Source organism: Haliaeetus leucocephalus, unplaced genomic scaffold (assembly GCF_000737465.1).
Source record: "Haliaeetus leucocephalus isolate CR32 unplaced genomic scaffold, Haliaeetus_leucocephalus-4.0 Scaffold295, whole genome shotgun sequence".
Lineage (NCBI taxonomy): Eukaryota > Metazoa > Chordata > Aves > Accipitriformes > Accipitridae > Haliaeetus > Haliaeetus leucocephalus.
Genome location: NW_010972731.1, coordinates 3,212,003 through 3,225,249, shown reverse-complemented (window position 1 = coordinate 3,225,249; position 13,247 = coordinate 3,212,003). Strand labels below are relative to the sequence as shown.

Sequence of the window (13,247 nt, the reverse complement as noted above, 5' to 3'; positions counted from 1 at the left end):
CTTTATACTGCCAGTCCTGATGACCAGAGATGTCTGGCCCTGATCTGTGAGCTCTCTATAGCCTCCTGTCCTGGGAAGGCACAGCCAGCTTTGAGAAGCCTGGATCAGAAGGGTACCCTGCAGAAAAGAGGGAGCACCAGAAACAGCCTGGAAGGTGCCTACGGCCTGAAGAAGGTCCTACAAGAAGAAGCCTCATAGCTTTAAAGCCTGATTATTATTTTTTTTTTTAGTTCTAGGCTGCTTATTTCTGTATAAAGAAATGATGCCGCCAACCTCTCCAAGAACTTCATCAACAACAGTCCACAAGCTGGTGAAAGAGGCCAATGGGACCAGATGCCAAAGGAGCTCGGAAGATTTAACGCTAGCCGAGCACCTGGCTCCCTGATCGCTGTTATCAGAATGAAGACAAATGCTCGCAAACATCCTTATTCAAAATCACTAATGTGTTCAGCGACGCTCAGCACAAACGCGGCAGCATTGCTACTGTAAGGTGTGGTGCCTGGGAACACGGCAGCTCTAATGCTGCTTTCTCCAGTAGCGTATGTAATGCAAAGAGCAGTGGGAAAATAGGGTGTTGCTGCCCTTCAAATCAAGCAAAGGGAGTGATTAAGACATCATCATTTTCTGTTATTGTTCTAGTGGATGGTAGTAATTGCTTCTACCCAGGAATGTGGCTATACCTCTATTGTCATCCATCATCCTGCTGAGGCTGTGTACAGTACAGTAGAAACGGTAAACTTGTGATTTGACCTCATTAGCATTCCCAGAATTACAATGTCATACCAATGATAAAGATTGAGATTATCTGCATCTGAGCAAACGGAGAACAAACAAATCACACATTATGTAAAAAGCCAACAGCACAACCATGATTCTGCCAAATACTTAAAGGCTGCTCGAACCTGCTGGGTTCTTCATTTCGCATGTGGGACAAGACACAATTAAGAATTGTACCTATAGGCATCAAACTTGCAGATATAGGGGATGGACCCATGCACGGATAATCTGATGATCTGATGATCAGGGAGAGGGCAGAGAGAGGAAGGGAAGATGTTGGAGCAGATGCTCTCTGGTACCACCTTCCCTCTGACTTGCCAGTATTATCTGGGCTTCCTCTGACCTCTCTCAGGCAATCAATGATCCACTAGAAACAGGGAGAAATTTGCATGCAATTTGGGAAATAACACAGAGGCATTTGGCCTTTGCACGAATGCCTTGGACTCCCTGGAAGTTCATAGGATTTCCTTGTGATTCCCAGGACGAACACACAGCACGTAAGGAGGGTTCCTGCTTAAACTTGGGTTGAAGGCAAGTGGGACCAATTATTTGGCCCTTCTGGCAGTCAAGTAAGATCAAGTCAAATCTGTACCTGTCTGAGGTCAGAATAGCAAAACCTATAGTGAAACAGGGAATTTCTCAGTCTCCAGTCAGCAGCTTACCCCCTGAGCTGTGCTCCCCACTATTGCTGTAACACAATGCCAACACATATTCCAAACCACTCGTTCTCGGTTACTTTAGTCTTTTATGGACCGTCTTAGAGGAAATTAACTGAACTTCCCTACAGTGGGAACAAAAGGAGGAAATGAATTTATTATTCCAGTGGTACCCTTGACACAGATACTGAGTAGCTTCATTAAACATTTTGCAGCCCCGAGTGTCTTTGCTAAACCCTCTACAATAAGCACAGAGTCATTTTCTTTATTACAACACAAACATACAGGTCAGGATTCAGAACTCATTTACATCTGCTTTGTATCTGAATAACTTCCCTCATCTCAGTGGGATCTAGGCAGGCACAAACCAAGGCTGCATCATCCCAGTCCTTCCCTTTCTGGATTCATTACCTTGCAGTACTGCTCTCAGATAAACTTATTTTCATAGGAGTCAGCATAGCCACAGCCAAATGACTAATACGAACCTTTAATACAAACAACAATAAATCAACAGATTAAATATAATTTATCGGACAAATACTATTTAGCTCTTTGCAAAGCTGTTCTGAACCATCTCTTTTGTCTGGCCATATTCCAGAGGAGCACTGACACGAGATAAAGCTCAGGCCTGCAGAGTAAGTTTACATAAGAAAGAAATGCTGAAAACATCCTGTATTTATGACGGGAGATTTCACAGAGATCAGAGTGAATAACATTCCTGAGAAAGTTGTAATGTATCTGAAGACTCCTCAGAACCTAGTATGAGCCTAGCAGGGCAAGGTTTCCACGGACCCTGAAGCTCTACATTCAGCAGCGAGCCTAGGGAACCACACACGTTAACCTTGAGAGATACTACAGTAAACTTATAATGGCTTAGAAAATAGCAACAGGCTATTCCACCACAATTTCACTTTACAACACAGACTTTTTTTACTTACTTCATCGGTTTGAACAATGCTTGTCCATAGTTCTGGAACGTCATGATCAGCTTCAGCTGGGTGCCTCCTGATTTCATTGCTGTGGGGAAAAAACAAAACCGCTTTAAAATGCTACATGTGGATCTACTTACATTCAGCTTCCTTGAAACAAAATCATGTATCCTTTGCTCTCTATTAGATTCAGCACTGCAGCATCTGAGCACCAAGCAGGGTAATCCGAACTGGACAAGAGATGATTCAGCGGGTGCAGAGTATCAGAGAGGGCTTTGAGCTGCCGACCAGGACTAAAAATGGGTCGTACTCCCTGACATGTCTTTGTCTTCTTCAGCTGACCACTACGACCTCCATAAGCACCCTAACTGAGCAACGTGTATAGGAACAGACCATTGGAGTCTTGTTTTCTCTGTCTTCAGTCGCTTTTGGAGTTCCTTCTAAGAAGGGACACGCACCGGGGAAGGAGATGGGGTGCTTTCGAAGACAACTGCAGCTGGGATGTACAGTCCAATGCGCAGCAGACATCGCCTTCATTAAAAGTATGAGCAGATACTATAGCAATCTCTGCTCTCTGCTGCGATTTCAAGAATTGTTGCCGAGCAGTAGAGATATGTAAATTCACCTCCTCTATGCACAACGGGTATGTATCCAAGCCCATCCATTAACTCGAAGGGATCCCAAGGTGGTTCGTACAGGAGAGCGGAGCTGTGGGGAGCGCGTCACTGGTTCTGCTGGGAGAGGGCACGTGGAGGCGGCAGGGACTGGGGTCCACGCCGCACACCGAGGGCTGCCTTGGCTCAAACATTAAATGCGCTCACTTGCCAGCGGAAGAGCTAATGGGAATTTAAGACTGACATTTATTCATACCAGTCCGAACAATTTGGACAGTATCATGTTAACAGCCAGATTATAGTGTTTCTAAAGCCATTTTTTTTAATATAAGAATTCATAAAAACGCATTTCACTTGATGATAAGGCTACTTTAAAAAGATAAATATATACTTTGGCAAACCGGCTGCTTTTTTACCATCTCAATCAAAACTGCTCTGAATAAATGAAATGACCTATACCCTGATTCCTTAATTCACTTCTGTGTTTGGGGAGGCAGGCCATGGCAGTCGTGTCTGTGTGGATGAGTCAGTCCTTTAAAAATGCTTCCTATGAATGATCAGATAATCAATCCCTTTCTTTACAGTTCTGACAAAACCTATGGCAACTGGAGAACTCCATAATGTCAAGTTACCTTGCTCTGTAAATTTTAGCTTAGAGCTGCCCTTGTTCCACCTATATAGCTTGTACATTTTTTTCCTCTAACCAATGCCATTAGCTGCACATCCTTTTAATTACTCATCTCTGTGCCTTATTACTGACAGGTCATCAGCTCTCTTTCAGCACTTGTAATCTATATTTTTTAAACAAAATGCTATGCAAATCTGGTCAGTGTAATTATACTTCCCCTAGAATAAAATCCCTCCTGCCTTGCTGTTTTGCTGACCCCAGCCTTCTCTTGCATTTCCAGTTTATCCCAAAGGAACAAATAAATAATTAGAAATTAAAGGGCATTAAATAACTTGTACTGAACAGGTAAAGCAGAAGCACATGGCTTTCACCCATGTTAAACTCCCTCTCTTGTGCAGAACGTGTCAGTTGATCCGCACCTGAGGGAAGAAGGAGCAGTAGGCGTTTTCGTACCCAGCAATGAGAAGTACCTTTCGTACCTGAAGGCAATGAGAAGCAGCAATCCTCCAGCCAAAAACCTACGTGTGCTGCCCTAGGACCATCACAGCCCAGCTACGCACTCTGGGAACGCTCCTGCTTAGTCCGGACAGCAAAGAGGCAGCTGGAGCTCCCCTGCCATGCCCAGGACCAGCCCCAACCACCTTCCGTGCCCAGCTGCTGCCGAAGGCGCGGGATTTGCCCAGCTCTTTAAGACAGAACCTGAATTTGCACCCCTGTTTATGTGGGCTATCTCCGTATAGGTCAGTACTATCAGCCTCAGTACCAAAGGGCAGACTTGCCTCCCGTCTGTCAGACACAACTCTCCCCAGCCCACCGACCTCAACACACCAACCGAAGAAAGAATGTTTTTTCTCTAAAATTGATGTCATTTATGTTTTTTCATTCAATTCTGAGAAGCTCAGGACTTAGAGATTGGCTCCCTCTCCTCCATGAGACATGTATGTCCAAAATATACCAAAGATCCTGTAAGCCCATGAGAGAAAAGAGAAAGATAGAGCCGATTTTGAGGTCCGGCTGGGAAGCCAAGCGTTTGGGAAATCACAGCAATGCAAAGAAAAAGAAGAAAGGATGTTCCAGCATGCCCTTTTCTAAGCACAAAGTTTCAGATACACTGAGAAGACTGCCTTCTCAGCAAATTGAAGCCACTCGACACATAATGATTTTGTTAGCAGCCGAACTCAACGACGAGTGTGTCATCACCAAGCAGGGAAAGGTATGGAGAAGATTAACAATTCAGAATAATTCTTCCATGAGACACAAAGGCCTGGTTTCCTGTCAGAAGGAATTGAGCTGAAGTAAGACAAAAGCATCTCCCTGGTCTTTTTAGATCCATCTTATTGTATTGCCTTAATTGGTTGCAATAGTGGCCTCGACTCAACACAAGTTTTGCTGGCATGTTGTCCCTCCACTGCTACTAGGCGTAAACTTTGGACCTCCCCAAAACAGACATTGGTGAGAACGCCGTCCCGTCGTGCCTTACGGCAGGGCGTGCTGGAAGCCACACGCATCGTGGCCAAAAACCCGTGCCAGAGCTCCGCGTTGGCTTCCCCGCACGTGATCCGGACTCGCACGCAGATATTCCCACTTTGGCGGCTCGTTCGGTGCCGCGGATGTGCTGGCCAGGCTGGAGGTGATTCAAAGCCACCCTCCAAGTCCAGACTAGTCAGAGTCTAACATTGTAATCCCTGCAGAGAGGGAAACACCTGAGCTTAGACTGTCCTTTTGAACTCAGCAAGACCCTTCATGCACCTCTGAACTAAGCAGACTTGGGAGCAGTCCAGGGTGCCCAAATCTGGGGGGTGGCAATGCCAGGAAAGAGCAGATCTCATTGGAGATGACTCACTCAGACCTCTAGGTCAGATTACTTCCCCTGTCCTAACTTAGCGTTACATCTGCCTACTGCCTTCCCTCTCATTTTCCGAGCTGTATTCCTCCAGGAACTCCCTTTCCTGCTCAGACCTCAGTTAAACAAGTCCCTCCGGCCATTACGGCCAAACAGGAGGAGGCCCATCATCTTCCAGGAGCTTATCCCAAACAAACATTGTTTGCTCATCCGGACATGCCCTTGTGCCTTCACCTACTGCCCGCAGGAACATTTCTGAAGAAATTGTAATACCCAGAAGCAGCACATACAATTTTCCAAGACACTGGAGGATGCTACACCATCGCAATCTGTCGCGTCTACGATCAGCAGGCTTAGGTATTTTTAAGAAGGCCTTGCAACGTAAAGCTGTTCTGACTCCAAGGGAACCACTAGTCACACTCCGAATTCACCTTTTTTTTTTTTTTAAGATTTCTGAATATACTGTATCATCACAGGTCATGAACAGCTCGGTAAAAGACTTTATAAACCTGCTAGCTCCCAGCAGGTACCTCAAATCAAGTCTCATACAGTTCCTGGAGGTACTGGCATAGCGTTAAAAACAAATCCCAATACCATCATTACTTCTTATCCTCAGGCAACTCAAAGCCTCTCTTTTCCCCCCAAAGTAGAAGGAAATGGAAAGCAGCATTAACTTTTCTTGCTAACCCACTGCAATGGCTTTCGGGTGTGATCAGAAATCTTCCCAACTTTAGGAGGCTTTGCAAAAAATTCCCTGAGATATCTTTTTGCTCGAGTGTCTGTGGGATTGGAGTCTTGTCCAAAGACTAGTGAAATCGGTGGGATTCCTTCCGTTTTCTCGGACAGACTTTGGATCAAGCCTCCAAAAATCCCCACTCCATTTACACCTATGAGCCTGTTGTCACGGCCACAAGCCACGTCTGCTACTTCTCCACCTTGTCCCCTCGCCAATACAAGACCTGAATTCCCTTCCTGATCCACAGACACTATCCGATATAGAAGATGCACTACCTCATTTTAAAATGTATTTAACTGTGCAATGCTAATGCCTGAGAAGTGAGATCCAGTCAAAGCCTGGGATGCAGGTAACATCTGAAACAGAGGACGTTCGGATGCGTTTTGGACTCCTATTTATAGATCAAGCTTAAATCTAACATGAACGTGTTGATTGGCTTTAACAAGTAGTACTCTGCCCCAGGCTAGAGACATGGCCCTGTACAAGCTGTAAAGAACATATTGCAAAACAAATTCAAGCCCTCATCATCTCTTAATCTGGTCTTGTTCAGCCAATTCTGCTAACTTTTATTTCAAGGCCTTTCTCGGTTTAGTCAAGAGAGGAAAAGACTTCTGGAGGGGAAGAGATCTGTGAAACCATTCAGAGGCTTTGTTGTACATTTTAAGTCCCCTCCTTTCATCTGGAACTGTACATTAAATCAATCTGTTGACTCTTGGCAGATTCATTGTTTTCTTATACAGTAGATCAATGGTGCTACATTTCATTGTGTTTTTCACACGTTCTCAACAGCACTTTTTCCATTCCTTTGGATTAGATTTTTATAATTTCCTTTAGCACCAGAATTTATGTTCAATATTTAGCGTCTTGCCTTTCTCTTTTCTTTTTTTTTTAACTGACTTGAAGCAGAGTCCACCTCAGTTAATTGCAGCATTTATTCACTGCTTGAGTAATCTTGTGCGCTTGCTTTCTAATTACTGCCTGTACAAACTGAAGGCATTGCAGGTTCAGAAATGAACTCAGTCAGGTAATGTTTCCAAACCTTTCCAACCAGAGAATTTAAAGAATCAAAAAATAAAACCCAATGAAAGACAGGAATTACAAAAGCTTATTCTGCTCACAGGCAATCCCACAGCACAGCTCCTCTGGACAGCAGTACAAGCAAGACCCAGACCACACTGCCTCTACAATGCACCATGCCATATTTGTTGTTAAACTGCTGACAGCGCTGCCACAATTATGCACAGACGCCTTGTAAATATGCAAGAAAATAGCTAACTACGGTTATTTATGCAGGCAATAAACAGTTATGAAAGGCAAAGGAAATGTGCAATTGCCTGTGCATGTGCTTCTTCTGAAAACTGGGTTTCAGTGCTCAGTGCAAAAGCAATTCTCTCTAGGCTCCTATTTATGGCAAGAGGAAATTTTCAGCGAATTAAATCAAATTAAGAGCTATCCCTTTATGCTGAACAAAATGAATAGGAAATACATATATATATTGATGCAGGGCACAGAATACATCCTCAGCTTGAAAGCTCTGCGTAACCCTGTCCTTTTCAAGGCCAGCTCTAGGTGTCACTGTGGGAGCTGAATGTGATGCTCCTTCCCATCCATTGATTTGTTCCATTTAAACTTTAACATCAAGAAAATGTCACCTTGGTGCTCCCTGCTCTTGGGAATTGCTTCTGTCACCGTTTTCATTTTAAAATAACACTGCACGTTACAGAGTCGTGTGAGCAGTTCTGATAGATGGCGGGGGATCAATCTGGTCACCACTCTCCTCCATAAATAATGCAAGCTGAGCAGAGAAATTACAATGTGGCTAAGAAAGCCATTTAGCTGCAGTTTGGATCTAATTACTGTAGGTATCGAGAACTCGCACAGCAAATCACCTAATTCTATTAGAGCCAAAGCAAATCTGAACACTGGGAAGAAACTGGATAAAGCAATATCCCATTTCATCTAATGCATGTAAGCCTGGATATTTAATTGTCCTGCTTGCAAAAAGAGGCCTGAAGATGGGGCATTATGAAGGTTTCCATTTATTTGGTACTTCTAACCTGGCATCTTTGCAGCTGCCTTAAAAAAAGAAAACAAAAAGCAAACCAACAAAAATGGACCGTAAGGAAAAAACCCAGTGAAATTAGAAGATATGCGGGAATATGCAAAACAATATAACAGCCCTATAAATGCCCTTTAGTCAAATATATTACTCTTTGTTAATCATCTGACATGCTTTTGAATCCCTGCTGCTGCTCTGCAGTAAGCTGAAAACTGGCAGGTATTATTTTAAAACATATCTTTTTAAACACCCAAAGAATTTGCAACAACATAAAATAAGAGATGCTGCTCTGTGTAATAAAAAAGAAAGTATATTAACAATATGCTCCTTCTTGCTTTGCAACCTGACAAAACTCCTGAATCCCCACAGAGGCAGGCAGTGGATGCTACCAGCAAAATTCAGATCCTGGCATCTCTACATTGGCAAAAGACCCCTTGCATTTCCACACGCTGGATTTTAGACTGGGATTTATGTGTAGGAATCATTCCCTCTCAGTTCCCACAGCGACCGATACCAATACCAAATGGACCTCATGTTTTAGTTTATGGAAATTGTACTGAATCATTGATAGAAACCACAGCTCGGTGTTTTTGTTAGGGGCATAAGAGGCCCTACTGGGCTCTGAAGAGCCTTGTTCAAACATTAACAGAGAGACAATCCCATAGGAAATCGCTAATAACGATCGTAAATCTTCCTCTGTGGTCCCGTGGCCCTTTCCCCCCCTTGATCTGAAAGCTCTATCAAAATCATAATTAATGGAAACCTCATGACACATCTATATGACACATTAGGTGAAATCATGGCCCCGGGGAGGTAAATGGCAAAACTTCCACTTACGTCACCAGGGTTAGGATTTCACTCCTATTTTTTATGATAACCATTTTGCAGCTAGGTTAACTGAAGCATAGAGAGGTTAAGCAACATGCCCAGAAGCACAAGCGAAGATCAAGCCCAGAAGATCAAGTGAAGAGTGAGTAGTAAACTGTTACTTCTCATTCCTACCTCCCTTTCTCTCCCACCAGCTTCTCTGTCCCTACATCAACCTTAACCATCCCACTGCTCTGCAGAAGTGCCAGACTTCGTGGCTCGAACGCTGCCGAGTTTGCTGCAAACGCTGCTCTCCTCCTGCGCAGACAACGCGGCTGAGCTCTCAAGTGTTGAAGAGGGAACTAGAGATCGATACACTTAGCAGCCATGCAGTACAAAACACTGCTACGGCCAATGCATTTTGTGTAAACCTCAAGAGATGAGCCAGGAGATGGTTTGCTTGAGCATCACCTCTGCACAGAGCTGGGGACAGCTTGGGCACTGCCGCTCTCTGCGGTTACAGCCTGCGTCTTTTCCTCCTCCATGGATGCGCTCGAAGAGCAACGCTAACAAATGTGTTATAAAGCGCTGGCTCAATCCCCATTCGCACGTGTCACTAATATTCCAGAAACTGGTTGACGGGAGAGGTTAGGAAAGGTGAGGGCTACGTCAAGGAGAAAATCTCCCGGGCCACATCCGTACAGTGTCCTCGCTACCCTCCCGCACGGACCAGAGGAGCGCGGGCAGAGTTTGCTGCTACCTGCAGTGTCACATCTGAGCTAGAAAAGGGAAAACACACGGCTTAATTGTCAAACCTGAGCTCCTTAAGGAATCACTCTGATCCAGAGTTTGCGGGACAGAAAACCCTTCGCGGGTTAATAAACGAGCCCGTTCGTCATCTCTCATGAGCTAGGTGCCCACTGGACCCTTGGATCCAACATGTGGGATGGCACCTGGGTACCGCAAACCGCTTTATTCAAAATCCTGCCCCAGCGGAGCTCAGAGCTGTGTGCCGAGTACAGCCAGCGGGCAGCTCCATCCACGGAGGCGAAGCATCCTGCATTTTACACCTACTCCATCCGGATCAGCTAAACCAGTCCGCTCTTGATGGCAGAGGATCTCCCTTATTCCTGCTCAGCAGCCACTGTGATTCACACGCTGGAAAATGTAAACCTTAGGGCTGCTCGTGCTATTCTTGCCCGGGCCGTTTCCTGCTGAAGCCAGGGGAATTTTTGCCTTGCAGGGTTAAAGACCTGCTGACCTCACCCCACGGCGCCAACACACCATCAGCGCTTTTCCAGAGCTCCTGCTATTTCATCCCTCTGAAACAGACTTAGCAACTTTGCGGTCAGCGCAAGCAACTTCATTTTCTGCGTGGCTGACGGAAACCGCCGGCCGTGCCGCGGCTCCCTCCCTCTGCAAACCACGGGGTGTGCATTTGTTTAGTATCCCAGGCCTTTCGTTTGGGGTTGTGTTTTTGGTTTTTTTTTTCCCTGCGCTGCTACGCAGCTAAATTCAAAGAGACGCACGTTGTCATTAAACAGCCCCGGAGAACAGCCCTGAACTGTGTCACCTTGTTTAACCAGAGCCAAAGGTTGACACGGGCACGTACCCGTCGCGGATTTACAAGCAGAATAAACAGAGCTGAACTCTGCTCATCGGGAGCTTGGCTCGCCTGGAGCTCCCTGCGCGATGCCCGGGGAAGCTGCGGCTCCGCAGAGCCCCGCGGTGCCGGATCCTCCCGCAGCCATCGCTGCAGGGCTGCAGGTCAGCCGCCGCTCTCCTTCCTCGGGAAAACGAGCGCTGCCAGACGCAACCTTCGAAATAAGAATCGGCTAATCATGCAAATCTAGCTCCTGCGAGATGCTCCCTGCTTTTCTCCATCCTTTTTTTTTATTATCATATTTATTTTAAATAACTGAATAGGGCACTTTCAGCCTGATCGTGACTATAAGATCTCTGAAATGAATGGGGTTTGCCTCGCTGGCAGACTTTTGCGATTTTTCAGGTAATACAGAGCTGACAGTATCTCTTTATGTTAAACAGGGAAAATGAGCACAGAAGTCAGGAAGCAATGTTGTAGGCACGCCAGAGAGAAGCCATGCAAAATATTAATATTCAAACAGCAATGAGATCCTGAACAATGAGCAAATAATGATAAAAAAATGATATATATCTGAACGTACCAACACTGGTTATCTTTTGGGAGACCAGGTCTTGTAGTAAAGCCTCAATTGCAGGATTGTGTCTGGAATACAACTCGTACCGATTAATGCCAATGTGGAATTTTAACCAGTTTGGGTAGGAGTCTATGGAGGTTTCTCCAGTTGGCAAAAATTCTTCATTATCTTCGTTTTGCCTACCACCAAAAAAAAAAAAGAACAACACAAGAAAAACCCAAAAATGAGGAGAGAAAAATAATGTTACGGTTTGTAACAGGCATCAAGAAACAGGGCTTCAAAATGTGACAACTTGGAAAAGCAAAGCGCTACAGGGCTGGGAGAAGTCCCTGGTTTGTCCCCGCTGCACGCCAGGAGCCTGCTCCCACCTGGGGCCAAGGGGGAGATGGATTTTCACCTCCCCTCATCGCGCCTCATTGAACGCCCATGAAAGTCAGGAGCAAAATTTGGGGTGACACCACGGAGCATTAGCAGAGGCCCTTATATAGCAGAAACACAGAGCTGCAAGTTTGATTTTGTGTTTAGGTTGTGTTATGTTGCACACATCTTTTACGAGTTTGACCCAAACGACAGCATCACCCCGAACCCTTATTTAACAGGGACCTGGGTCGGGAAATGGAGAGCGCAGCGGTGACCTGACCTCTTCTACCAAACGCTCCCACTCTCTCTTCTTCTCTTTTTTAAAAAGAGAGAATGAGAAGAAACTGGATCACTCTGAACGGGCTGCTCAAAAATAACTCTGGATGGTTTTGCCCCTTCCTATTACAGCAAAGAACTGTTAGAAGGACTTTTAACTCCTCAATTTCATGTTAGTTCTGTGAACTTTGGCTGCAGCCACTAAGGAAAATAGGTACAACAGGCAGCTGCATGGTGGACAGCAGCGATAACTTCACTCTTCACCTACTGCCTACACCATCACATTTCTTCCATCCAGAAGTCCTCTGGTTTTAGTCATCTCCAGATGTTTGTACATTTGTGAGTCTTGTTTTTTCTTTTTTTTTTTTTTTTTCCCCCCTCTCCCCTCAGAGAAACCAGAACTTTTTCAGGTTATTTCACTTCACAGTCAGTTTTGATTCTTAGATGGAAGGGGCCTGGACAATTCACGCGCTCGTGGGGCGGAAATCAGAAATATTTATCCTCGCTTTCTAAAGGTTTAGCTCACGCTGGCTGCTCTGCGGCTTGACAGAGCTTTTGCACGGTACAATGCAGCTGTTTAAACATTACAATGTCAGTGTGTTTGGAAGAGGGTGCTGTTGTATTAGACTAAGCCTTTTGATTTTTCAGACGTTGAAATTTCTCAGCGTTTCTTACGAGCCAACAGGGCATACGATTCACAGAGGCAACTAGCTGCTTTGAAGGCTGGAGAGCAGCAGAGGTGCTAGGACCCTGGGAATTAATTGAGGCTGAAATACGTAGCACGGAGCAGATCCCGAAGGCAGAAATACCTGCTCGGATGAATGCCTTTGTGATACCAGACCTTGCTTGGGAGAAAAGTTCCATCTATTAACTGCCTGGTCCCACTGTTTAGCCCCCACACCTCCGAGGGGGAGACTGGGAAGGTACCGGAGAGGGAGGCTCTCCGTGCTTGCCCTTTCTTGTGCTGTTTTTCTGGGTAGCGTCTGCCTCTGACTACGGCTGGAGAAGGGCTATCGGGGCATACAGACCCTTTGGCCTGGCCTCAGTACCCCAGCCTTCTCCCGCTCCTGTGTTTACTCTGTGTTTCGTGGCTTTTTTCGGAAGGAACGCAACGGGTCGAGCCTGCGTAGGATTCCTCCTTTTTCCCGGTGGCCCCGAATCGCCCTGTTTAACCCCCTGCCCGCTCCGAGCCAGCCTATTCCATCAATTCCCGGGAACTCAACCCCCCCCGCTCCAAGAGGGAAGGCAGGGACCGGGGCGGGGGGGGGGAGAAGCACCGGGCCACGTTTCCACACCGGGAGCAACCCCCAACCCTCGGTTAAGGAGCCGGACCGACCCGACCCGACCCGGTTACTCACCACTCGGGCTGCTCGGCCGCCCGG

The 13,247-nt window shown here is 45.9% G+C and overlaps 1 protein-coding gene across 1 annotated transcript in view; it reads right to left on the bottom strand.

Moving 5' to 3' along the window:
- FAM20C (family with sequence similarity 20, member C) overlaps positions 1 to 13,247 on the bottom strand; it is a 58,042-nt gene that overhangs the window by 44,648 nt on the left and 147 nt on the right. Inside the window, 3 exon segments of the mRNA XM_010570245.1 lie at positions 2,372 to 2,450; positions 11,236 to 11,408; positions 13,224 to 13,247. The exon segment at positions 13,224 to 13,247 is cut by the window's right edge and continues 5 nt beyond it. Coding sequence (XP_010568547.1) covers positions 2,372 to 2,450; positions 11,236 to 11,408; positions 13,224 to 13,247 — 276 coding nt within the window.